The sequence below is a fragment of the Eptesicus fuscus genome, chromosome 14, assembly GCF_027574615.1.
Source record: "Eptesicus fuscus isolate TK198812 chromosome 14, DD_ASM_mEF_20220401, whole genome shotgun sequence".
NCBI classification, from domain to species: Eukaryota; Metazoa; Chordata; class Mammalia; order Chiroptera; family Vespertilionidae; genus Eptesicus; species Eptesicus fuscus.
Window position 1 is genome coordinate 62,707,131 of NC_072486.1, and position 25,798 is coordinate 62,732,928.

The 25,798-nt window shown below is 43.1% G+C and overlaps 1 protein-coding gene across 2 annotated transcripts in view; it reads right to left on the reverse strand.

Annotated features, from left to right (window-relative positions):
* The window catches only part of AHCYL2 (adenosylhomocysteinase like 2), a 179,578-nt gene extending 162,444 nt beyond the window's left edge, over positions 1-17,134 (reverse strand). For both annotated transcript variants that reach the window (XM_028129045.2, XM_008154024.3), the window contains exon 1: positions 16,738-17,134. In XM_028129045.2, the coding sequence (XP_027984846.1) occupies positions 16,738-17,100 (363 nt within the window). In that variant the 5' untranslated portion in view covers positions 17,101-17,134. The remainder of the gene's footprint in view (positions 1-16,737) is intronic.
* Between the last annotated feature and the right edge of the window lie 8,664 nt (positions 17,135-25,798).

Sequence of the window (25,798 nt, forward strand, 5' to 3'; positions counted from 1 at the left end):
CATCTTGGGACGACATGAGGGCATGACGCCACCTAGGCTATTATTAGTATAGATAGCCAAAAAGTAGAAACATCCCAAGTGTCCTTGAACGGAGTAAAAGATAAATAAAATGTGGTAAGATACAATTAAATATTATTCAGCCTTGAAAAGGAATGAGCCGATGGCTCTGTGGTTGAGTATCGACCTATGAACCAGGAGGTCACATTTTGATTCCCGGTCTGGGCACATTCCTGGGTTGCAAGCTCGATCCCTAGTGTGGGGCGCACAGGAGGCAGTCGATCAATGATTCTCTCACCATTGGTGTTTATCTCTCTCTCTCCCTTTCCTCTTCTCTCTGAAATCAATTAAAAATATATTATTTTAAAAATTCCTACAACTTAGTAATAAGAAAACAACCCAGTTTAAAAATAGGCAAATGATCTGAATAGACATTTCACCAAAGTAGAGATACAAATGGCTACTAAGCACATGAAAAGATGCTCAGCATCACTAGTCATGGTGAAATGCAAACTAAAACCATAATGAGATAGTACTACACAACCACTAAAATGGCTATAATCAAAAAGACTGACTAGGCCAAGTATTGGCAAGGATATAAAGAAACTGAAACACTCATATTGCTGGGGGAATGTAACATACAAACACTTTGGAAAAGATTGCCCTTTTCTTATAAAGTTAAAACAAACTTAACACACTTCTAGATATCTGTCCACGATAAATTAAAACACATACCCACATGAAGACTTAACCATGATTGTTCATACCAGCATTATTCAAAATAGTCAAATTGAAACAATCCAAATGTCCATCAACTGATAAATAAAATGTGGTACAGCCATACAATGAAATGCCATTCAGTAATTAAAATGAAAAACTACTGATACATAAATGGACATCAAAAGCAATGGCACACATAGACTAATCACCAAAATCCTGCAGCACACCAAAAATATATTTTTTACCAATTAGACAAAAAAATAGGTATAATTCTGATTCATTCACACTGGGTGGCCATTGTTGTGTTGGCTGCTGTCATTTTTAAAAATATGTTTTTATTGATTTTAGAGAGAGAGGCAGGGAGAGAAAAACAGAAACATCAATGAGAGAGAAACATCATGGCCCCACTGGGGATCGAGCCTAAAACCTGGGCATGTGCCCTGACTGAGAATCCAACCGGTGAGCTCTTGACCCATGGGCCGATGCTCAATCTCTGAGCCACACTGGCTGGGTGGCTGTTGTCATGTTTTTATTTGACAATCTAAGGGAAAAGAGGTCAGTGCCCCTGACTAAATAGTCAGGTATTGCATGTTTTAAAAATTCTTGTGAGCACACAGGTTGAAAATCACTGTGATAAGTGAACAACTCTGACACAAAAGACCATATACTGCACAATTCATTTACATGAAATTTCCAGAAAAAGCAAATCTATAGTAAAAAAAAGCAAATCAGTGACTACTGGGGGCAGAGAATGGGAGCAGGGATTGACTGCAAACGGGCAAAGGAAACTTCTGGGGGAAATAGAACTGTTTTTCATACCCATTAAGATGGCTACCATAATTAATTAATTAGTAACAAGTGTTGTTGAGGATTAGAAGACTTGTACACTGCTAGGAGAAATGTAAAATAGTGTAGCTGCTATGGAAAAACATTTTTTTACTTACTGTTAAATAATGTTGGCTTAGCAGGTGGTCTTATTTTGTTTCTCTTTTATGAAACCTCAGAGTAGAGAGGCAAGAAAATCATTTTGGGGTTTTGTGGAAGGGTAGAAATTTATAAAATTTATCATAAGTCATGACTAATGTGGCTCAGTGCTTAAAGTGTCAGCCAGCACACCAAGGGGCTCAGGTTCGATTTCTGGTCAAGGACAAGTACCTGGATTGCAGGTTCCATCCCGACCCAGGGTGGGGCACATGTGGGAGGCAACCAATCAATGTCTCTCTGTCTCTCTCTCCCCCCTGCCCCCCGCCCCCCGCACCCTTCCCGCTTCCACTCTATCTAAAAATCAATGGAAAAAATATCCTCAGTGAGGATTAACAACAGCAAAACTTATCATAAGACTTGTAATAAAATACTTGATGGACACAGAGACATAGAAACATAGATAGCCCAGCTGGTATGGCTCAGTGGCTGAGCGTCGACCCATGCACCATGAGGTCTCTAGTTTCCTATCAGGGCACATGCCCTGGTTTCTGGCTCAATCCCCAGTGGGGGGCATACAGGAGGCAGCCCTTCAATGTTGATGTTTCTTTCTCATCGATATTTCTATCTTCTCCCTTCCTCTCTCTCTAATTCAATAAAAACATATTTAAGAAAAACAAACACAGGCACAGATGTACAAAGACAAACACACAGCGATTCCCCACATGTAACAGAACTCCTAAAGACCTCTACCGAGATCCTTCCCATACACAAAGACACACACACACACACACACACACACACACACACACACACAGAGAACCCCCTACGTCTCCACAGAGTCTTCTATGTGTACCCTCGGAGATATCCCACACAGACCTATATATCCTCTGAGACCCATCCCTCTCACAAAAACATAGAGACTCCGAGAGAGAGAGAGAGAGAGAGAGAGAGAGAGAGAGAGAGAGAGAGAGAGAGAGAGAGAGAGGCACCCAATAGGTAATGCTTAAAACTCAGATTTTTATGGGAGTTGAGCAGTGCTCTCCATAGTTATTTTGAGAAGGGACAAGTATATTCTCTAATGTACTTTTAACTGAGCCAGAAAATGAAGAAAAACTAGACTGGTTGCCATTGGATCTGCAGAACAGTGAATGCTACAAAGCCAGTTTTTATTTGAATTCCTGTTTCTGGAACCACTTGTTCCTGGGCATCATTTTCTGTTTGATGTACTCATCATGCTTAGATAAAAAGTCAGTCTCCTCTTTCTTTCAGGAGCTTTCATCCTAGATTGCTGGTTAAGCAAAGTTCCATGCTTAGATCCCCTTGGCACTAACGAACACACTCCCTTGATGCTATCTGAGTCACATAAATCTGCCCAAGATTAGGAGGTCCAGAAACACTGCACCTATGTGGAGGACTCATACTGAGTCCTCTGTGGGTTTGGGGGACTGAAGAATGTAGGGTGGAGAGGGAAAATTGTGTTAAAACTAGAAAGAGATGTAATTTTGTTTTTTTTTTACTTACTGGGTAGTTCATGATATAAGTTTGCATAGAGACTCAGGGTAATAATTTAGCTGCAAGTTAAAAGATTTTAAAACTACACTTGATGTAGGCGGGGATGGCACATTGATTGTGCTGGTTGATAGAGAGATCACTGGTATCCACATAGCTAGGTTTTTTAGTGCCTCAGGCAGCTTTTTTTTTTTTTTTTTTTTTTTTTTAGAAATATCTTGTTAGGGCTAGAAGATTCCACCATATAGTATGCTTGTGCCTAAATTCTTGAAAGTTTCTATCACACTGAGTGAATTAGGCACCAGAGATACATTAGTGTAATAGTTTTACAAATACAGGTCCCAAAAAGCATTAAACCTTTTTTAAAAAATGTTTTCCCAAGCATATGGAAGAGTCCTGAGAGAATTGTACTCACTGCCCAATTTAACAAATGTTAGCATTTTGCATATTTTTTGTAGATATTTTTAAGGAAATGAAATATCCTATATAATAAAATCTCAATATGCAAATTGACCAAACAGTGGAACAACCGGTCGCTATGACACGCCCTGACCACCAGGGGGCAGACGCTTAACGCAGAAGCTGCCCCCTGGTGGTCACTGCGCTCCCACAGGGGGAGCACCACTCAGCCAGAAGCCAGGCTCATGGCTGGCCAGCGCAGTGGCAGTGGCGGGAGCCTCTCCCACCTCCGCAGCAGCGCTAAGGACCGGTAGGCAGACATCCCCCGAGGGGTCCTGGACTGCAAGATGGCGCAGGCCAGGCTGAGGGGACCCCCCCACCCTGTAGTGCACAAATGTCATGCACCAGGCCTCCAGTTGTAGATAAAATTGAAGATCCTTTTGTACTTCTTCTCTATTCATTAACCTTTATACTTTCTCTCCCACTACAGAGGTTAACTTCTGTCCAAACTTTGCTCTTTACAATTTCCTTTCATTTTTAAAATACTTTTGCTACATATTGTTCATCAATACCAACTGTATATAGCAAATGTTATGCAGCACTGTTTTGTACGTTTATAAATGTAATATAAATGATGGTATAGAGTAGATAGCATTCTGTAGCCTGCTTTTTTCATTCTTCTTTACTTTGAGTTTTTTTGTTTTTTGTTTTTGTAATCCTCACCTGAGGATATTTTCCCCCTGATATTTTAGAGAGTGGAAGTGAGAGGGAAAGACAGAGAAATATTGATGTGCGTGAAACACATCAATTGGTTGCCTCCTGCATGCACCCCTACCAGGGCGCGGGCTGGGGAGGACCCTGCAACCAAGATGTGTGCCCTTGACCAGAACAGACCCAAGACACTTCAGTCTGAAGGCTGACTTTCTACCCACTGAGCCAAACTGGCTAGGGCTTTACTTTTGAATTTTAACCAGTCTGACACATGTAGATTTTCTAGTTGGTTCATTTTAACTTCTGTGAGGTACTTCATTATATCAATACTAGAGGCCTGATGCACGAAATTCATGCAAGGGGCTCGGCCCTTACAGCCCTGGTGGCCTCAGCCCTCACAGCCCTGGCTTCGTCCGGAAGTTTGTCTGGACGGTCATTCCACTGTTCGGCCATTCGGTCGATTTGCATATTACACTTTTACTACTATAGATACCATAGTTTACCCATTCCCACATGTGCCTCAACCTGGGTCGGGATGGAACCTGCAACCCAGGTACTTGCCCTTGACCAGAAATCAAACCTCAGACCCTTCGGTGTGCTGGTAGATACTCTAAACACTGAACCATATCAGTCATGACTTATGATAAATTTTATTATAAATTTTTACCTTTCCTCAAAACCCCAAAATGATTTTCTTGCCTCTCTACTCTGAGGTTTCATAAAAGAGAAACAAAATAAAACCACCTGCTAAGCCAACATTATTCAACAACTAGAGGCCCGGTGGATGAAATTCATGCACGGGTAGGGTCCCTAGGCCTGGCCTGCAATCAGGGCCAATCTTCCCCAGCTGCCAGCAGCTAGCCCCACCCCCCGCCACCCTGTGTGTGTGGGGCAACTGATGGGGCAATCGGGGCCCTGGCTCCGCCCGCATCCGCAGCCACCTACCCCCAGTTCCTGGTTCCCCATCGGGCAATTGGAGCCTGCCAGCCGGGGGAGGGACCAAGAGGTTGGCCATTCCTGCCCGCTTGCTGTCCCTACCCCCACCACCACTAGTCACCCTGTGTGTGTGGGGCGATCAGCAGGGCAATCGGGGCCCCAGCGCTGCCCGCCACCCACCCCCGGTTCTCCATTCTCGATTGGGTTATTGGGGCCAGTGGGCTGGGGGCAGCTCCTGTGTTGAGTGTTTGCCTCCTGGTGGTCAGTGTGCATCACAGCAGCCAGTCGTTCCACCATTTGGTCGATTTGCATATTAGCCTTATCCTACCTAATAAAAGAGTAATATGCAAATTGACCCTAACTCCGCTACACCCACAAGCCAATCAGGAGCAAATATGCAAATAAACCCAACCAAGATGGCTACAGCCACAGAGAGCAGGAGGGAGGCTTGGGTTTCCCTGGTAACAAAGGAAGCCAAGCTTTCCACCTGCCATTGCAGGCCTAAGCCTCCACTCAAGGCTACAAAGTTTCAATTATAGAAGGTAAACAAATCCAAACAGAAATCGCGGCAGCCACTGAGCTGGAAAGAGCGGGAGGCTTGGGTTTCCCCCGGCAATGGAGGAAGCAAAACTTCTACAGCCCTGGCTGGCCTAGGCCTCCGCTCCAGGCTACAAAGTTTCAATTATAGAAGATACATAAGTCCCAAAAGAAATGGCTGCCGGCCCCACACCCCAAGGGAACCCCCACCCTGATCCGGGATACCTTTCAGGGCAAACCAGCTGGCCCCCACCCATGCACCAGGCTCTGTCCTATCTAATAAAAGAGTAATATGCAGTTTGACCATCACTCCAACACACAAGATAGCTGCCCCCATGTGGACACAAGATGGCCAGCACAAGATGGCCAGCAGGGGAGGGCAGTTGGGAGGGACCAGGTCTGCAAGGGAGGGCAGTTGGGGGCAATCAAGCCTGCAGGGGAGGGCAGTTAGGGGTGACCAGGCCAGCAGAGGAGGGAAGTTGGGGGTGACCGGGCCTGCAAGGAAGGGCAGTTGGGTGGGACCCAGGCCTGCAGGTGAGAGCAGTTAGGGGTGACCAGGCCTTCAGGGGAGGACAGTTAGGGGCAAACACGCTGGCAGGGGAGCAGTTAGGCATCAATCAGGCTGGCAGGGGAGTGGTTAGGGGGTGATCAGGCTGGCAGGCAGAAGCGGTAAGGGGCAATCAGGAAGGCAGGCAGGCAAGCAGTTGGGAGCCAGCAGTCCTGGATTGTGAGAGGGATGTCCGACTGTCCGTTTGTTTAGGCCCGATCCCACCAGGATCAGGCCTAAACGGGCAGTTGGACATCCCTCAAGGGGTCCCAGATTGGAGAGGGTGCAGGATGGCCTGAGAGACACCCCCTGCCTCTAGTTCTATATAATGAAAGGGTAATATGCAAATAGACCAAAAGGCAGAACAACCGAACAACCAATCATATGCCAATGATATACTAAGGCAGCTCAACTGCTCGCTATGATGTGTACTGACCACCAGGGGGCAGACAGCCAACTGGTCGACCAGTCGCTATGACGTGCACTGACCACCAGGGGGCAGATGCTCCGACCGGTAGTTTAGCTTGCTGCTGGGGTCCTGCCAATCGGGACTGAGCAAGATGGGCCGGACACACCCTGAAGCCCTCCCATGGTCCCTCCCCGGCCTGATCGTGAACCGGTGAGGTCCCTCAGCCTGGCCTGTGCCCTCTTCACAATCCAGGGCCCCTCGGGGGATGTCAGAAAGCCGGTTTCAGCCCAATCCTGTAAGCCACTCCTCTTGGCGAGTGCTGCTGGGGCAGCTTCTCCTGATCGGGACTGACTGGGCACGAGCCTGCAGCAGGCACAGTGGGGCCGGGATGAGCAGGAGTGGCAGGTAGGAGCTGCAGGTGGCGTTGGACTGCGGGTTTCAGCCCGATCCCTGAAGGCAACCCAGAGGGACCGACCCATGCACAAATTCATGCATCGGGCTTCTAGTATTACAAATAAAAATAAATTCCAGAGGAATTTAAGACCAAAATATATTCATGCAAACATAAAAACAGTTGGAAAAAATATAAAAGAATTTGTTTATAAACCTAGGACAGGAAAGACCATTCTAAGACAAAAAATGTTTAAGCCATAAAAGAAAAAAACTGGCCAATCTAATTATATAAAAACTTTCTAGAGAAGCACTTTTACTGGTATACAAAGCATAGTCTATAAAAATAAAAAATTACATCAAATGTGCATAAAATGTTGTTTAGTAAACAACAACAGTATAGATTTGGAAACCAATTCAGCAGTTAAAAAAAGAATAAGATAGATATATATGTACTAATATATGAAAAGCTCCAAGACATGTTCTTAAGTAAAAAAAAGCAATCTGCAAAACAATGTATATACAATATGCTTTCATTTATGTACAAATTATAAAACTATAAATTTCTCTATGTACAAATATAAGTATAAAGTCTGATAAAAAAAAAAGTATAGAAAGACAAATTGAGAATACAAGTCACCTCTGGGAAGGGGAATAAGACTGGCTGAGGGCCAAGAAAGAACTGTTTTACTACACTGAATTATTTTATAAGAAGGTATGCAAGCATTACTTGTGTAATTAAAAACAATTTTTAAACAAAAGAAAAAATAATGTAAATACAATTTTACTGAAATGAAGGAAATAAGAACTTTATTTGGGAATTGGACAGGTAGATAAAACATTTCATTTTGGACATGTTAGTTTTGAAGCCCAACTGCCAGTAGGCAGTGTACACACACAAGACTGGCTGTCATTCAGAAGAGGGATCTTGGCTAAAAAAATCATTTGGGGAATTGTTAGTATGTAGATGATACTCAAAGGCATAGGAACAGTATGGATGACTTAGGGAGAAAACACAATGGAAAGAGCAGAGAACCCAGATTCAAGGAGAAAGGGCCAGCAAAGAAGACTAAGGACCAGCCAGAGGAATAAGAGGAAAACTAGTAGAGAGCAGTATCCTGGAAGCCAAGAAAGGAGACTGTTTTGGTAAGAAGCCTGTGTCTGATGATGCCAAGAGGTCTGATATGAAGAGGACTAAAAACATAGACAGCCATGTTTCCCAATATGACAGGCATTAGCATTTTAGCAAAAGGATTTTTTTGGGTCAGAGTATAAGAGCAGGATTGGGTTAAAGAGTTCATGGGAAGAAAAAAGTATATAGTATGTAGTGAAAACTTACGAAGTTTACTTTGAAAGGAGTAGAAAGATAAGAATAGCAGGAAGGAAATATGGAGGTCAGAGGACAGAGTTTTCAAAATGGGAAAGATTAGAGCAAGTTTGAATACTGCAGGAAAGGTTCTACATAAAGAGGAAATAACCAAAGGAAGTTCTTAAGAAGACAAGAGAATACGATTAGAGCACCTGTAGAGGGACTGGTCTTGGATGAAATAAAGTTCCTCTATCCCAGCGGCTCTCGAGCCACATGCGGCTCTTTGGCCCCTTGAGTGTGGCTCTTCCACAAAATACCACATGCGGGCACGCACGTACAACGCTACTAAAACTTCATGGCCCATGCGCAGAAATCGGTTTTCGGCCTGGGCGAGTCTATTTTGAAGTGGCGTTATAACACTCAAGGGGCCAAATTGCCGCATGTGGCTCGAGAGCCTCGGTTTGCCAACCACTGCTCTATCCTAACAGGTGGGAATTAGTAAAAGGTAAGCCTGGGATGCAGGTAGGTTTGTAGGTTTGGAAGGTACAAAGATGAAGGGATTCCCTTTTGGCAGCTTCTGGTTTTTTTGTTTTATTTTGTTTTTTGTTAAGCCTCACCCGAGGATATTTTTTCCATTTATTTTTTTAAAGAGAGTGAAAGGGAGTGGGGAGAGACAGAAAGAAACATCTATGTGAGAGAGACACATTGATTGGTTGCCTCCCACACCGAGCCCCAACCATGGCAGGGGATCAAGCCTGCAACCTAGGTACGTGCCCTTGAACAGAATTAAACCCGGGTCAGTTTGTGGGCTGACACTCTAACCACTGAACAAAACCAGCTAGGGCAGCAGCTTCTGTTTTTTATAATAAAGTATAAGGCACATCACTGGTTTAAAAAGGACACAGCCATACCTGGTTTGGCTCAGTGGATAGAGCATCTGTCTGTGGACTGAAGGGTCCTGGGTTTGATTCCAGTCAAGGACACATGCCCAGACTGTCGGGCCTCAGAGGGAGGGTAGGGAAGGGTGGGGGTAAAGGGGAGAGATCAACCAAAGGACTTGTGTGCAAGCATATGAGCTTAACCAGCGGTTAAGGACAACAGGGGGGGTGGGGGCATGTGTGGGGAGGGGTGTGGGATGGGAATGGGGGGATGAGGACAAATATGTGATACCTTAATCAATAAAGAAATTTAAAAAAAAAAAGATTGTAAAAAAAAAAAAAAAGGATACATGCCCAGGTTGTGGGCTCAATCCCCAGTAGGGGGCATGCAGGAGGCATCCAATCAATGATTCACTCTATCTCTCTCCCTCTCTCTTCCTCTCTGAAATCAATAACAATATATTTAAAAATAATAAAATAAAAAATAAAAAGAACACAAGGGTAGTGAACACACAATACAATATACAGAAGATGTACTATAGAATTGTACACCTGAAACCTATATAATTTTATTAACCAATGTCACCGCAATAAATTTAATTTTAAAAGTAAGTAAAATAAAAATACATAAAAAGAAGAACATGTGAGATTAGAAATAAGTAGAGAGAGTATGAAATAATCATTTCCAGTGAGTGGGAAAGTGAACTTACTAGAGAAATGTACAGCATTGCTAGGCAATAATGATTATGCATATGAGGTTGATGATTATGAATTTGTAGTGATATTGATCTGCCTGGTTTTCTGATTTTCTCCAGCAATTCTCATCTGCATGGAGGCAGACAACTAAAAAGGCAGATGGTTAGGTTCAACCAGTGCATCACTCAGAGTTCCATAAACAGCAGAAGGCAACTATGGCTGAATTAAACAGAAAAAGAATTTACAGAATATGAGGTAGCTTTCAAAGTGAAGAACCTGCTTCAGGGCTACACAGCTAAAAACATCACCCAAAACCATACACAAAATGGGTTTGGGAAAGTTGTGTTTGCTAATGCCAAGCAGGAGACGCTGTAGCTTAGGCTGTACCATTATAGTTCTGGATACCGGGTGACACACTAGTAGCATTCCACTGTTGACCCTGTAACTGGATCATGCTGCTAGAGGCTGATGCTATATGGGAATTTGCTAATAATGGAGGAACAAGTTGTAGATCTTGAGATCCAAAAGGTTGCACAGAGGGCTGGGTGGAGGGGAGTAAAGGGGGGAAGAGGGGTGGAGGGGAGTATGGGAGACACCTGTAATCCTGTCAACAATAAATAAATAAATAAATAAATAAATAGTTGCACAGAGTGATCTTAGCAGCAGCCTAGGTGCAGTACTAAAGCAGATTTCACATGGGACTTTGGTCAGAGAAGTAGCCTCCCACTGTTGCTATGGGCAGTGTTGTCTCTCACTAATCCCAAAGGCATCACAGACTGGCAAAGCCTTGGGCAAGTTAATTACTCTCTTTGAGACCAAATTTCTAGTCTGTAAAATAATAATATTCATCTGATAAAACTGTCCTGATTAAATGAGATGGGAAGAAAAGATAGATATTTGGCAGAGACTAAATATTCAGTAAATAGTAGCCATAAGTGAAGAATTATAACTGAAGCCAAAAGAAGAGTTTCCAAGAAAACCCAGTCAACAGTATCTAATCTTTTAGAAAGATCAAAAGGGTTCACCATTGGAACACTACAGGAGGTAAGTTTGTAGGGAAGATGAAACCAGTTTTAGTCTCAGGTTACTTAACTTTCAATGACAGTTCTGCAGTATTCAGAAAGGCTTTAAGAAAAAGCCTGATTTATAGTCAGAGAAATTCCACTAGCAGCTCTAAAACTTCTGTACCCTTCCTGAGCTAAGAACTAGGTGCCTCAAACAAATATATTCACACTTGAAAAAGAGAACAGGAAATTACCAGCTATTAATGCAGAGCCCAAGAAAGAAAACGGTTAATTGAATTGTTGCAGAATATAGCTGGGGAAGAGGGGGACCTGTTACAGAAGGAATTTCACTCCACCACTTTCTCCTCTGCTCACTTAGCTCTAACCAAATCTCAGGCCATAGGTCATTCAGACTATAAAAAGCTCCTACAAATTCCATAGAAACCTGATCAAGCTTACTGAACCTCTTATTGGGTAAACAGAATTCAGCTCCGGATTGTGCATACCACCTGAACACAATGGCAGGACAGTAGATCAGGGCAACTGCCAGATTGTTCTCTCATCCACCTCAGTTGTACCTCCCTGAAATATTTAAATAAGAACCACCAGAAAGAAATTGCACGTTCTTTATAAAATCAGCTTGACAAGAGTCTGAATAAAGATTCCAACAAACCTTTTATTTCTTTCCCACTCTCCTTTTTTCATGAACAATATATTTCTTGAATTAACTGGATATTAAAGAACTAAGTTTTTCCTCAGGACATCAAATACACAACTGCAACTTCAGCTCTGAGCAACCTCCTAAGACAACTCTTAATGTTCAATCTTTCCCAATATAATTCACAAATTATAACACAAAAAAAGGGCTGCTTTCTCAGAAGATTCATAAATGTTCACATAAATATATGGTAAGACCATTAAATAAGCTCAATAAATAAAAAACATCCACAAAAAATACACAGATTAAGATTCAATCTGAGTTTTGAACAGAGAAATATTTCAACTGAAAAGCAAATGAGTTTGGAGTCAAACAGATTAGAGTTCTCTCAGCTCCATCATATTACTAAACGTGTAATCTTGAGACAAATTCCTTAATCTCTACAACCCTCAATAAAATAAGGATAACACTACCTCTCTCTGAGAGCTCTTTTTTTCTTAATACTCATCCGTGGATATTTTTCCCATTGATTTTTTAGAGAGTGGGAGGGAGGGGGAGAGAGAAAGAAACATCAATGTGAGACACATCAATGGGTTGCCTCCCCCGCAGGACCCAGGGATCAATCCAGCAACCAAGGCAGGAGCCCTTGACTGGAATCAAACCTGAGACCCTTCAGTCTTTGGGTTAGTGCTCTAACCACTGAGCAACTGGCTAGGGCTCTCTGAGAGCTCTTTAAAGGAGTAAATAAAATAGTACATGCAAAGCTCTAATACAATGCCTGGCACACAGCAGGAATGTGTAACATATGCTTCCCTTTCTAACCTGTAAAATGTTTAAGTAGAGATTGATTCATAAAGATGGTAGGATTTAAAGAACAGGGAAAAACTGTTAGCTAGACAGGAAGAAGAAGCATATTCCATAAGTACCCCATATCTATTTATAATTTTAAAAATAAGAATAAAATTTCAGGTTATTAGTAAATTACTAACGTGAAAATGCATCATTTATCTTAAAATGTTTTTTCTGTAAGATGCTCTTCTTCCTCTCTCCTAATTTTGTAATTCTTCACAGTCCTACAAAAAATTTGTACAATTTTTTCTCATTCCTCTTCCTAAAGTCCTGACTCAGATTCTTACTTGGTTTGGGGGTAACCTAAGCCTTAAACCAGACACACATACCTTGGAATTCAAGAGTATTCTCCAAGACTTCTGGGAGAAGACCAGAACCAAGCATCTAAGAAGTTAGAAAGGCCCTAGCCAGTGTGGCTCAGTTGGTTGGAGCATCGTCCCATACACAGAAAAGTTGTGGGTTCGATCCCCGGTCAGGGCATAGACCTGGATTGCTGGTTCTGTCCCTGGCTGGAGTGCATATGGGAGGCAAGTGATGGATGTTTCTCTCACATCGATGTTTCTCTCCCTCCTCCCCCCATCTTGCCCCCCCCCCCCCCCCCTGTCTCTCTGAAATCAATGAGCATGTCCTCAAAAAAGAAAGAATTGGTGTGGCATAATGAAAAGAAGAGGGGCTTTGGAAACAGACAAAGGTTTAAGACAAAGATTTAAGTCCTACCTCTGCCACTTTCTAGACATATATAACCTTGGGCAAGGCACTTTATCTCTCTGGACCTCATTTCCTTATTTGTAAAATGGAGATAATGCCACCTATATCTCAATGTGTTGTTGTCATGATTAGAAAAAACACTTACAACAATTCTTGGCATATAAAAGGCCAATTAATGGTAACTATTATTAGGGTCAATATGCCAATTGCCTTACTGAACATTTTGCAAGGCTGTACTTTCCTAACTGGCAAAAGGAGTCACACTGCTCCCACATTCCCATGCCTAGATCCTAAAGATTCTATTTTAGTAATCCATAATTAACCAAATCAAGAGCTTAAAGAATTCAGGCAAGAAAGTGCTAACATGGCTCAACTCATCATCTGCTGACAGCAACAAAGCCAGTGCAAGGTGGATACCTTTGCCAAAAAAAAATAATAATCTGCTTGAACATAGTCATTACCAATACTGATGTAAGCACAAACTAGTTACAGTTCTTGGCTCACAGCCTCACTGTCATAAAGTTTTAACGTTTCTGAAATACATCCTCTTCTGCCTTGTTTTCTGTACTGTGACACTCCTGTAACTCCATTTTTAAGAACATGGAGTTATAGGGAAGAAATCCTCTCAACTTTACCACTCCATTCACTGTAGAACTTCTCTTCCCATTTCACCAATCACTTCTTATAAAGATTTTTGGTTTGTTGGATTCACTTGGTGTGAGCTTATGAAGAAAAACTTATATACAAATATGTCAGAGCCACAATGACAAGATCTGGTCCTCAGAGTATTACAAATTACACGATGTAACTTGTGCCAAAGATAAGATGTGACTAAGTAACCTACACACCATATGTTCGTTCTTATTAACCACTACACTTGGGAATTCTGGCTCTTGTAAAAAGTTTATTTTCCTTGTGTGGCTGAGCTGAGTAACAGAACTAAGAAAAATGATGGCAGATACATGAATGGAGTAAAGGATACCATCAATGGAAATGTGAATTAAGATAAATAAACTTGTATGTGACAGTTACAAAACTGAAGCAACAGTCACCAATTATACAGCCAAAGGCACTATTTCAATCCCCAAGTACCCCAGTCTCTCCCTACACTCTATAAAAGCCGGAGTCAAGGTCAGAATGATTAAGTAAATAATTTAAGAATCAAGAAAGGCTCAACATATCAAAATGTCACACTGTAGTACCTTGGTGAGGTGACTTTCATCATAAGGAAAGCAGGGCAGTCTCATGCACTTATAATTTAACCCATTCAATATCAAGAAAGTTAAAGATTCTGTCTCCCAAAAGTAGCCTTTAGCTATGTTATACAGCTATATCCTTGCCCAAAGTTATACATGCTTAACATCGAGCAGAGTATTTTTTTAAATATTTGTATTAATTTTTAGAGAGAGGAAGGGAAAAGGAAAGAGAGAAACATCTATGTGAAAGCAAAGCATGGATCAGCTTCCAATTGGGAATCAAACCAGCAACCCTTCAGTGTACAGGATGATTCCCAACCAACTGAGCCACAACACTGTACAGAAAACTAGGTCCTAAAAAAAAAAAGAAAAGAAAATTAAGTCCTGCATTCCATAGCCTTGAGGTGCTGAGTAAATCTAGAATTATGGAACCTACATTTTTATACTGGAAAAACAGGAAGAAGGTGGTTTGGCAACAATGAAAAAATGGTCAAGAAGCACACCTCAAATTTGGAAAAAAGACCGATATGCTGGCCTGTGATTTTTAAACTTATTTTTATAGAATATATTGAATTTGGTATCATTCGGAGGTGGTCCTAATGGCATGCACTTAAGCTATCATGGAAAGAGAAATAAAATTCTTAATAACAATAGCTATTATTTCTTAAGCCACTACTATATGTACCAAGTTCAATGCTAAAGCCCTCTATTAATGCTTCTAATCCTCAATCATAACCGTGTACTTATAGAAGAGGAAACTAAGATTTAGAGAATTTGGAAATTACCCAAAAGCTAGTTATCGGGGGTACCAGGATTCAAATCAGGTCTGCTTGACAGTAAATCCCATTCCAAAAACAGTTTGTTGAACACTCTTACCCTCAAGAGATCTAATCAAATCATATATTTTACACAAAAAGACCCTTAATCGCAGGAAAAATTTGTCTGAAGTTATAAAGCAACTAAACTACTCAGAAACATGTTCTAGATTTCCAGACTCATATAGGTAGTAAAGGCAGCTCATGCTGCCTGTCTTTCCTCCTATAATTCCTCCCAGAGGAGTTTCATACTGCAAACGACAAGGAAACAGTCCTAAAGCATCAGTAAACAAATTCCTTCAGGCTTGCCTCTGACATCATTTGTTAATCACCAGTATTTGGGTGGGTAGAATGAAAGGATTATCTGCTTTATAACTTACTCATGAGGTTATTATAACTAAAATTAAGCTGGTTCCAATTCCACAGCGTCCTGCAGTGAAATCAATGCCGATTTCACAACACTTGAATGCTGTTCTGATCATTAAAAATCGTTTCCAACAATTAAAAAAAAACACATAAATCATTGTGTCCATATTGTATGTATCTCGGAAATTAGAGCCATAATCGTCTTGTACATGATCCACGTCTCTGTCTTTTCCAATATGTGCCCCTTTTTTCCTGTGCTGATTTAGCTTTATGAGAGGAGAGACGTGCTAAGCATAGCGTTGTAAGGGTAACAGGGAGTATACTACATCGAGGCACACTTACTCCCCGCTGCTCCAAGGCTACTGTCTCTTCCAAACTACATCTGAAAGAAGCTGGCAGCTGGGACAGAAAGCCCCACAATGATAGCTTTTCTCAAAAGTAGAAGCATTTCTTCCTAACACGTTCAGGTCACAATAAAAGGAATCAATAAAACATCATGCTCTCTACACACAATCTAATAATCCTGGTGGCCAACTACGGATCGGAGAGAACAAACGTCTGAAAAGAGTGAAGACAACCTCTCCATTACACGTCTACATTCAGAGAAGACGCACGGATATCGCAGTATCTAGAGTGAAGGGCACAGCATCAGCCCTGCTCTATGGAAGCTGCTGACCACAGAAAGGCACAAAGTAATCATCTGTACAGAAACCAGACAACTGAGGATGTCAGTGCTAGGTAACTACTGCTTACTCCTAACTTCGATCAGAAAAGATCTTTCCGCCCCTATTGCTGGGTGATCTCTCCTAAGCGGTAAGGTTTTTCTGCACCATCGGGGTCTTCTCCCCGGAGAAGCTGAATAATAACACGGGAGTATGTTGGGGGTGCAGGGAGGGGCACTATTGGGTGCCTCTTCTCCTTGCCCATTCCAAGTGGGAGTGGAAAGCGCTACCTCCATGTTATTCATAGTGAAGTACGACCGTGCCGGCTGGAGTCTTCGCTCCCCAGCACTGGGGCCGGGTGAGGGCATCTCTGAGAGTGGATTTTAGGGGGAAAGGGTCTCTCCGCCTCTGTGATCAGAAGGGAGGGCGTGGAGGATGGTGCGCGGTGCCGACAGGATCTGCGTGTGGTTCCCCTCCCTCCCTCTCTCTCCACGAGAGGCACGCCCGGCCCCAATACCTTCTTGACTGTGCGCGGCGCCTCGGTAACGGTGCCGTCGGGGCTGAGCAGGGCCTCGCCGCCGTCGCGGTGCCGCTGGTGCTGGTGATGAGGGTCGCTCCGCTTCATGGCTGACGCCTGAGGCACTTTCCCGGCGGCGGGGCTAAGAGCAGCAGCTGGCCCCGAGCCCGGGCCAGGGGCTGGGGGCCGCTCCGCGGCGGGAGCTGGGGCCTCGGGGTCGCCGCCGCCCGCCGGGGGGGCCATGGCGCTCACGGCCGCCGGGCTCAGTCCCAGTTGCGGCTCCGCCTCGGAGGGGCTCAGGTCCTTCAGGTCCACCTCAGACACTTTCGCGGCAGCCGCTGCTGACACAACCTGCACCGACATCACCGCCTCCACTGCAACCGCCGGCTCAGGCTTCAGCTCCAGCTCCTGCTCGGCCCCGCCTCCCGCCTCCCTGCCCTTTCCCTCCCCCATTCCTCCACTCCTCCCCTCCATCGCCTCGGCTCTCCCCCACCCCCGCCTCCGCTGGCCCGCCAGCCAGCCCTGGGCTCCCGCTCCCGCCCCCGCCCCGCCCCGCCCGCCCCAGTCCGCCCCACTCGCGCGCGAGGCGCCACGGAACCTGTAGTGCGCTTGCTCCCGGCCGCACGCGGTGAAAAGACCGTGGGACCTCAGCCCCCGACCTACACTGCGCGCCGCCGAGAGCGCTGCCCGCGAAGCCCCCTGGGAGTTGTAGTTTTCGTCTCCCTTCCTCCGGCAAGTTGGATTCTGTAGGATTTATGGAGCACTAGGGCCGGCGACTCACAGAAAGGAAAGGAGTGAAAATAGGTGACACAAGGAAGGGGATAAGGAAGAGAAAGTCTCCAGAGGAGTTACGGTTTCATGGAGTGAACACCAGAAACCCTAGGGTTGGGAAGGTGGGTGAGGAATAACCCCGACTGCGTGAATTTCCTGTGTGTGCGCGCGCGCATGTTTGCTATCACGTGAGCAGACATTTAAAGGAAAAGTGTGGGCGTCACGTGAGAAGAGAGCCTTCCTCAAGCTTAAAGTTGCTTCATTTTCCTGATTCTGTGAAATCGGTACTCGGACACCTTTCCAAACTTAAATGACATTGTTTTTAGAAGGAAAAATATTCCTGCTGTGGCAATTTCTGACCAGTATGGGTCTGGAAGTTTAAAATCAGTCCAAAAAGAAGTAAGGTATCATTAGAGATTTCAGGGCAGTGGAATTTCGCGTTCCTTTAAATGAGGCCAAATCTTTTGACCTATTAATTCTACTAAAGAAATAATCTGAAATTAAGATAAATCATTCAGCAAAGAAGAATGTTAACTACAGTGTGAAAACTGATTTTTTTAAGGACTCATTCTATAAAAATAGCATTTCCAAGTCACAGTGAAAAGAACTTGAATAATTGACCAATTTTGTTTTCTACTATGTGCCTTAGAGATACCTAACTAAAAACTGGTATCTGACACAACAGAATGACATTTGCAGAATATAATATTGTAGTGACATTACTGAGATTGATTGTTACAAACTCTTTGAGTATTAAGTGGTCACATCCTAATTATTTATATAGAACATTGGTCCAATAACAAAAATAAAGAACAGCAGCTGGAAATTTATCAAATCCAATGTTCAGAGATAAAAGCGTTGACCATTCTTTCAATTCTTTTCTAAAGATAAGTCCTCTTTTCATATTGAAATCTGATGGCAATTAAATTCAGGTATTTTCCCAAGCTACTGTGTGAAGAGGATGCTGAAGGCCATCTCCAGCATATCCTATCTAATAATAGAGTAACATGTAAATTACCATCACTCTGCTACGCCCATGACTGGGCAGCGGGAGGCTGGGGGGCGGGACTCGGGGTGGCCTATCTGGCCATTGAGAGGCATGGATCCGCTGCCACTGAGGGGGGCTACCCTGCTGTTGAGAGGCGCAGGGGGCGGGACTCCCGCCCCCTGTGCCTCTCAATGGCCAGATCCGCGGCCGCTGAGGGGGCCTGCCGCGGACACCCAGCTGCGCCTCTCAACGGCAGGGTAGCCCCCCTCAGCGGCCGCGGACCATCAAAAGTGGTGGAGCTGGGTGCCTATCTGCTCCGGCACCAGGCCTTTCAGAAGCCTCCGCCGAGCCGGAAGCGTCTGAAAGGCCTGGTGCACCAGCAGACAGGCACCCAGCTCCACCGTGAAAAGCGAAAGCGTGTAGGGGACCCTACACGTGCATGATTCAATCATGCACTGGGCCTCTAGTTGCTCTATAATGACTCTTCCAGCTCACCAATTCTGGCTCACTTCCAAAATATACCCACCAATCCAGTTTTATTTCTGTCCAGGAGGCTGGGTGCCAAGAATTTATATAAGCAGGGACTTACAAACAGCAATAGATGCAGTCCCCAGACTCTGAAAATTGAAAATGGCAAACATTGTGAGACCAGCAAAGCTCCAGCCACACCACCTTTCTAAACACTGACTTGTTAAGTGATGGGATTTGGGGTGATTTTTTAAAACTTTCTGTATTATTTTAAATTTGACATTTATTTTAGAAGGTATACAAGCAAAGACGTGTATGGTGGCTTTATTTTTAATAACAAAAGGGGTATGTGAAACTGCTTTAATGTCCAACAATAGAGGGTTACAGCCTTTAACATTAAGTTTGCCAATAACCTTTTTTTAATGATAAAGAGAAATAAAAGCTTATGATGACATAGTAATCTAAAAAGCAGGAGACAACATTGCACATTCCATAAGATTTTAACTATGTAAATAACACTTGAAAAAAACAAAAGACATTAAAATGCAGGTAACGCTGGGTAATAGATTATGGGATAGGTTATTTTTTCTGTATTCTCAGAGAAACTACGGTAAAAGGGATCTTAGAGTTGATGGTTGCTCAGAGAGTGAGAGCCCTGACAACCCCAGAAGACCACTAGACATCTAGTCTTTGAAGTAACTATTTTTTCCCCTGGCAAGGAGAGGAGAAGCTCCATCTGTACTACAGGATTCCACCTGCCTTAATCTTCCCTGTGGTGCTCCCGTCTTGGAAATCTGTTCATTTGTGGAGTTGTCCTTCCCTGAATGGAGTCTCATATCCTGGTCTTCAAAGTTGTGCCTGATGCTATGTATTGGAAGGCAGCTGAGCATTGCCATTTCTGCAAAGCCCACAAGTACATCAGACACAGACTTTCTTAAGCTTCCTCTTCACACTCTGGTTTTCAGAATTTCCTTCCTGTTATAAAGAACCAGCTCAGAGCTTCATCTTCCAGCTGTCGGGGCAGGGATTAGCAGCTCTATAACTAATTTCTTTCTTCTCTCTAATGCACAAGGGAGCTCTGTACAGCCACCTGGCATATGTTGGAACTCATAGGCAGCAGCTGCCTACCTGGACTTCCACCACTAGAATTGATTACTAAGGGGATGAATTAATTCTTCAGTGGGATGTGGTTACAAAATATAAGGAGTTGGAGGACTGGAAAGAAACTAATATTCGAGCAATGTCCACTGGTTGGGTCAAACATCAGGGCACACTTTTTAGCCATTCTTAACTTCATCCTTACCCAATTGCTGTTTCTGCCGTCTTTGTTACTGAGGGACATTGAGCACAGTTAAAGATGGAGATAGCATACTGGAAACACGGCAGTTAAGCACAAGTTTATTAACTACTTAGTTTATTAAATATTTAAACCATAGGTTCTTTTTCCCTCACTTGGCTCATTCAGCTTCCAGACCCTAGCAGGCTTGAATGTATCTTTCCTGAAGGAAATTAAAAGAACTTCTCTGAAGTCTCTGATAAATCAAAGAGATAAAACTTGAAGATATTAACATGAGAGTTTCATAAGGAATGGGCCAGCTGCATCACCCTTGGTAAAGACCATACCCATGTTAACAGAGTTTCTAGAGAATCATTAATGTCCTACTCAAGTACAAGCAGATGGACAAAGTCACCAGATGTATGAAGAAAACTTTTAATATGAAAGACAAAACCCAACATAAGAAAACAGAAAAATACGTATAAATAAATAACTTGGAGGAAACAGGTTGTGCATGAAAAAAAAAAAAAAAATCAAGACCAAAAAAATCATTAGTATCCCCAGAGACTGAAGATATTGTATTTGTGAAAGAATATGCTATTTCAAGAAGTGAACATTCAGAAAATAAATGAGAACTTTAAAATGAAAGCATTCTAGCAGAAAAAAAAAATTAAAACTCAATAAACAAAAGAAAAATTAAAAATAGGAAAGATGCATTTTATCTTTGCTCACATTTTTGAATGATGGCTTATTTTATGGTTTTTATTTTTTTAATGTATTTTTATTGATTTCAGAGAGGAAGGGAGAGAGAGATAGAAACATCAATGATGAGAGAGAATCATTGATCAGCTGCCTCCTGCATGCCCCACACTGGGGATTGAGCCCAAAACCCAGGCATGTGCCTAGATGGGGAATCAAATCATGATCTCTTAGCTCATAGGCTGACACTCAACCATGGAGCCACACCAGTCAGACTTATGGTTTTTATATTTGTGTCTAATTCATGTTATAACATGATAAATGAAATGTATTTTGCAGCTACAATTTTCTGGAAAAGTATGGTCTTTTGGGAATTTTTTTTCAGATCTCCATTAAGTCTTTTTTTCAATTTCCAAAAAGACTGAAAGGAAGAGAGAGAGAGAGAGAGAGAGAGAGAGAGAGAGAGAGAGAGAGAGAGAGGAAGGAAGGAAGGAAGGAAGGAAGGAAGGAAGGAAGGAAGGAAGGAAGGAAAGAAGGAAGGAAGGAAGGAAAGAAGGAAGGAAGGAAGGAAAGAAAGGAGGAAGGAAGGGAGGGAGGGAGGAAGGAAGAAGGAAGGGAAGAAATGAATTAGGTCAGTCCAGGAAGTTCAACATCTGAATTATATGAAAGCCTAAAAGAGATAACAAAGAAAATGGAGCGGGGTATGCTAATCAAAGAAATTATTCAAACAATTTCCCCAAATTGAAAGATGAGAATATCCAGAATGAAAGTGGCCATTAGGTGCTGAGCTTAATAGATGAAAATAGACCTATATTAACATACAGCATGTACAATTTCAAAACTTTGGGACAAAGAGATGATCCTTCACATGTCTGGAGTGGATCAAGGAAACATTTTAACAAAAGCTCAAGTGTCAGAAAGATATTGAACTTCTTTTTAAAAATTTTTATTTATTGTATTTAGAGAGACAGAGGGAGAGACATAAATTTGTTCTTCCAATGTACTCATTGATTGCTTTTTAAAATATGTATATTTATTGATTTCAGAGAGGAAGGGAGAGGATAGAAACATCAGTGATGAAAGAGAATCATTGATTGGCTGCCTCCTGCACGCCCTCTACTGGGAATCGAGCCAGCAACCCTGGCATATGCCCTTGACTGGAATCAAACCTGGGACCTTTCAGTCCATAGGCTGATGCTCTATCCACTGAGCCAAACCAGCTAGGGCGTTTGATTGATTTTTGTATGTGCCCTAACCGGAGATGGAACCTGCAACTTTGGGGTCCCACAACCTTGGTGTATTGGGACAATGCTGTAACCAACTCAACTACCTGGCCAAGGTGATAATGAACTTCTTAAAATTAGTTCTGGAATCTAGAAGATAATGCCTTCAAATACTATAGGCCCTCTGTTTGCCTTCTGTAGAGAATAAACTGACAGTCAGCCAAGATTGGGTAGGGTAGTCATCTAACTGTGCAGAGTTAGATAGGGGATCGGTTTTCATTTTTACCCTCCTGTTTTCATTTCTACCTTCTGAAGTACCTGCTCCCTTCAATTCAGAGCCTTTTGATGGTGCTGCAATATACATTTTCTCTACTGTTGACTAAGATTTGAGCTTTTTCAGGTCTGCTAAATTTCCACTCATCGTTTTCTTTCCAACTTTCAAAGGTGGTTTACTAAGAGTTCCTCCCCACTCTACCTCTTTTTGTCTTCCTTGTGGGTGAAGAATGAAAAAGAGTTAAGTTGCCGAAACCGGTTTGGCTCGGTGGATAGAGTGTCGGCTTGTGGACTCACGGGTCCCAGGTTCGATTCTGGTCAAGGGCATGTACCTTGGTTGTGGGCACATCCCCAGTAGGGGGTGTGCAAGAGGCAGCTGATCGATGTTTCTAACTCTCTATCCCTCTCTCTTCCTCTCTGTAAAAAATCAATAAAATATATTTTTAAAAAAAATGAAAAAGAGTTAAGTCCTTATTTTCTATATTGGAGAGTAGTTTACAGTTGTGAGTATGAGAAACAGAGTTTATTCTTGTATTGCTGTTTATTAATGAGTATATTATTTTCCATAGGAATAACCATAAGCCTACTTTTGTCCCACCCTGTATATAAAAGCATAATAATGAACTGGAAGGAAACCCACTGAACTCAAACAGTAGTTTTTCTGTCAAGGAAGGAGAAGGGGGTGGGGGAATAGGACAGGGTCAAAGAGGACTTGAGCTAAATCTGTTACACTTTATTTCTTTTTAAAAAAACAGGGTGGAGCCCTGACCAGTGTAGCTCAGTTGGCTGGGCATCATCCTGTGCACTGAGAGGTCACCACCAGTTCCAGTCAGGGCACATGCCCTGGTTGCAGGCTCAATCCCCTGTAGGGGGCATGCAGGAGGCTAATCAATGTTTCTCTCTCTCTCCCTCTCTTTCTCTCAAATCAATAAAAACATATTTTTAAAAAGTAGGGTAGAAGCAAATATAAAATAATTTAAAAATTGATTTTAGAGGAGACACATCGATGTGAGAGAAAAACATCCATTAGTTGCCACCCTCTCATAGGTGCCCCAACCTGGGGAATCAAACCCACAACCTGGGTATGGTGCCCTGAGTGGAAATTGAACTCTACCTTCCGGTGTATGGGATGATGCTCCAACAAACTGAGCCACACCAGCCAGGACTGAGGAAAATAATTTTATGAGTTGTTATTTCTGAATAGTGGAAATATGAATGTTTATTAAGTTGTTCTTTGTGGGGTTTTTTTTTTAAATACCTTTTAACTTCTTAGATTAAAAAGCACCCCCCCCCCCAAATAAAAAATAATAATAATAAAGCTCAGGCAAAGGCACGGATGAGGCAGTGGAGAGACTGCTGAAACGAAGTTGGGATCAGCAGAGGCAGGCCTCACAATCTAGGAAGATGCACAACTGAATGTGAGTTTGACTTGCACTTAGTATGAGTGCTAAGAGCCTGCCAGAGCAGTGAACACATGGAGACCTTTTCTCAGGGCAGCAGCTGGGCCACAGGGAGTCCCACAAACCAAGCTCCTCTTGGATCCTGAGGTGTTTCTTCCAGGGAGGGTCCTAATTCAGGAGCTATGGTAGGAAAGTGGCCTCTGTGGCTCAATCATAAGATCTGGTGCTCCTATAAAAAACATGGCAATATTTTCTTGGTTTGGGGAGTGTCTGTGGTACCCGACCTCCAGCTGCTGCCTAACCTCTGCATTCACAAAAGGTGGGCTCACAGTGCCCTCTAGTGGTCGAGTCTCTGTCCACCTCCACAGCTAGACAGAAAGGTAACATTTCTCAGCTTTTAAAAGCCTAGAATGAACTTCTACATCCCATTTCCTATTCTTTACATAAGTATTCCCACTGAAGAAAAAAGGGATGGATGGAATGTCCATGGAGATGAAAAGAAGAAAATTGTTAACATAGTCTCTTATTTCAGAAAAAATCGTTAAACAACACTGATAAATTTTGTTTTCAATACTGTTGCTGATAAAGGGTAAAAACTAGCTATACTACAGCTGAAAGCAGTGATGACCAGAATGATCAAGGTAAACAAGCAATACAGTGCAGCCAGAGGAAACCCAACATAGGAAACCTGGATAGAAGGACAAACCAACGGTCATAACTGAGAGGGCAGAGTCTGGAGTCCATCAGGAAGAGCCTGGGCCCAGTGTCTGTCACTTAGTAGCTGTGAGGTTGTGGGCAGGTCATTTTGACTCACTGAGCTGCTTTCTAGAAAAAAACTAGCTCCTCTGATCCCTCTGAATTAAACAAGAGGCAGCACACAGTGCTCAAGAGCCAACGGTGGAGCCAGAGTTGGAATGGAATGCACGCTTTACTATTCACTGTGTGGCCTTGGGCAAACTATTGGAACTCTGCGTCTCAGAACCTCGGGGGTGTTAACCGTGCTCCAAAGGTCTGTTGTGAGATTCCAGTCAATGCATGTGAAGTACTTGGGAGATAGCCTAGCAAGCCTTCAATAAGGAAGTTAGTTATTATTGTTTCAATAAAATACATGTAAAATACTTAGAATACAATCAGATCCATAGTTAGTTCCCCTTCCTCTGGGCAAAATGCTTATTCCCCATCACACGAGCTTAGTCTCCAAAGGAGTCTGGTCAATATTCCACACCTTCCCAGTGTGTGGGTGCCACCCCCCCCCCCCACTTTCTTCCACAGATCTCCTTTCCATATGATCTTGAGTCCTTGCAACGCAAATAGTTCCCAGTCTTCTACTGGCACTTTTTTGGGGAGGAAGTGGGGCTAACGGGCATTCCTCAAGGAAATCTGAATTCCTTTGACTGATGCACAGCTTCCTCTTGGTCCCCCTGACATCTCTTGAAAGCAACAAGTCCCCACGAGACATGTGGATTCCTGCAATAGAGAGGAATTGACAGGAGTGCTCCAGCCATGAAGTCAGAAGAGAAACAGTCCAGAGATGGAAGACGCTGACGATGCCTTGCCATACTAGCAGTCAGCAGATATGCGTCACTGCAGGTTGCCCAGGACCAAACCAGAGAGGGTCAGACCTGCAATACCACCATTTGTCCACCATCCAGAACTGAAATATCATTGCTGTTATGAACACATTAACAACTGTTGGACATAGAAACCGGGACTCAAAAGAACTGTTGGCCCAGAAAGAAACTCACTACCGACTGATTCATTTGCCTCTCAGCATAACCATTATTGCTTGTCTCATTTTCAGTTCCTATAAGTGTATTCCTAGTATCACATGAGCTCACTCATCTAGGGGAAAAGATGAAAAACATAGACTGAAGAACAAGAACAGCATCCATCAGACTGTTAGACCTCAGAGGGAAAGTAGGGGAGGGTGGGGACAAGGGAGATAGATCAACCAAAGGACTGT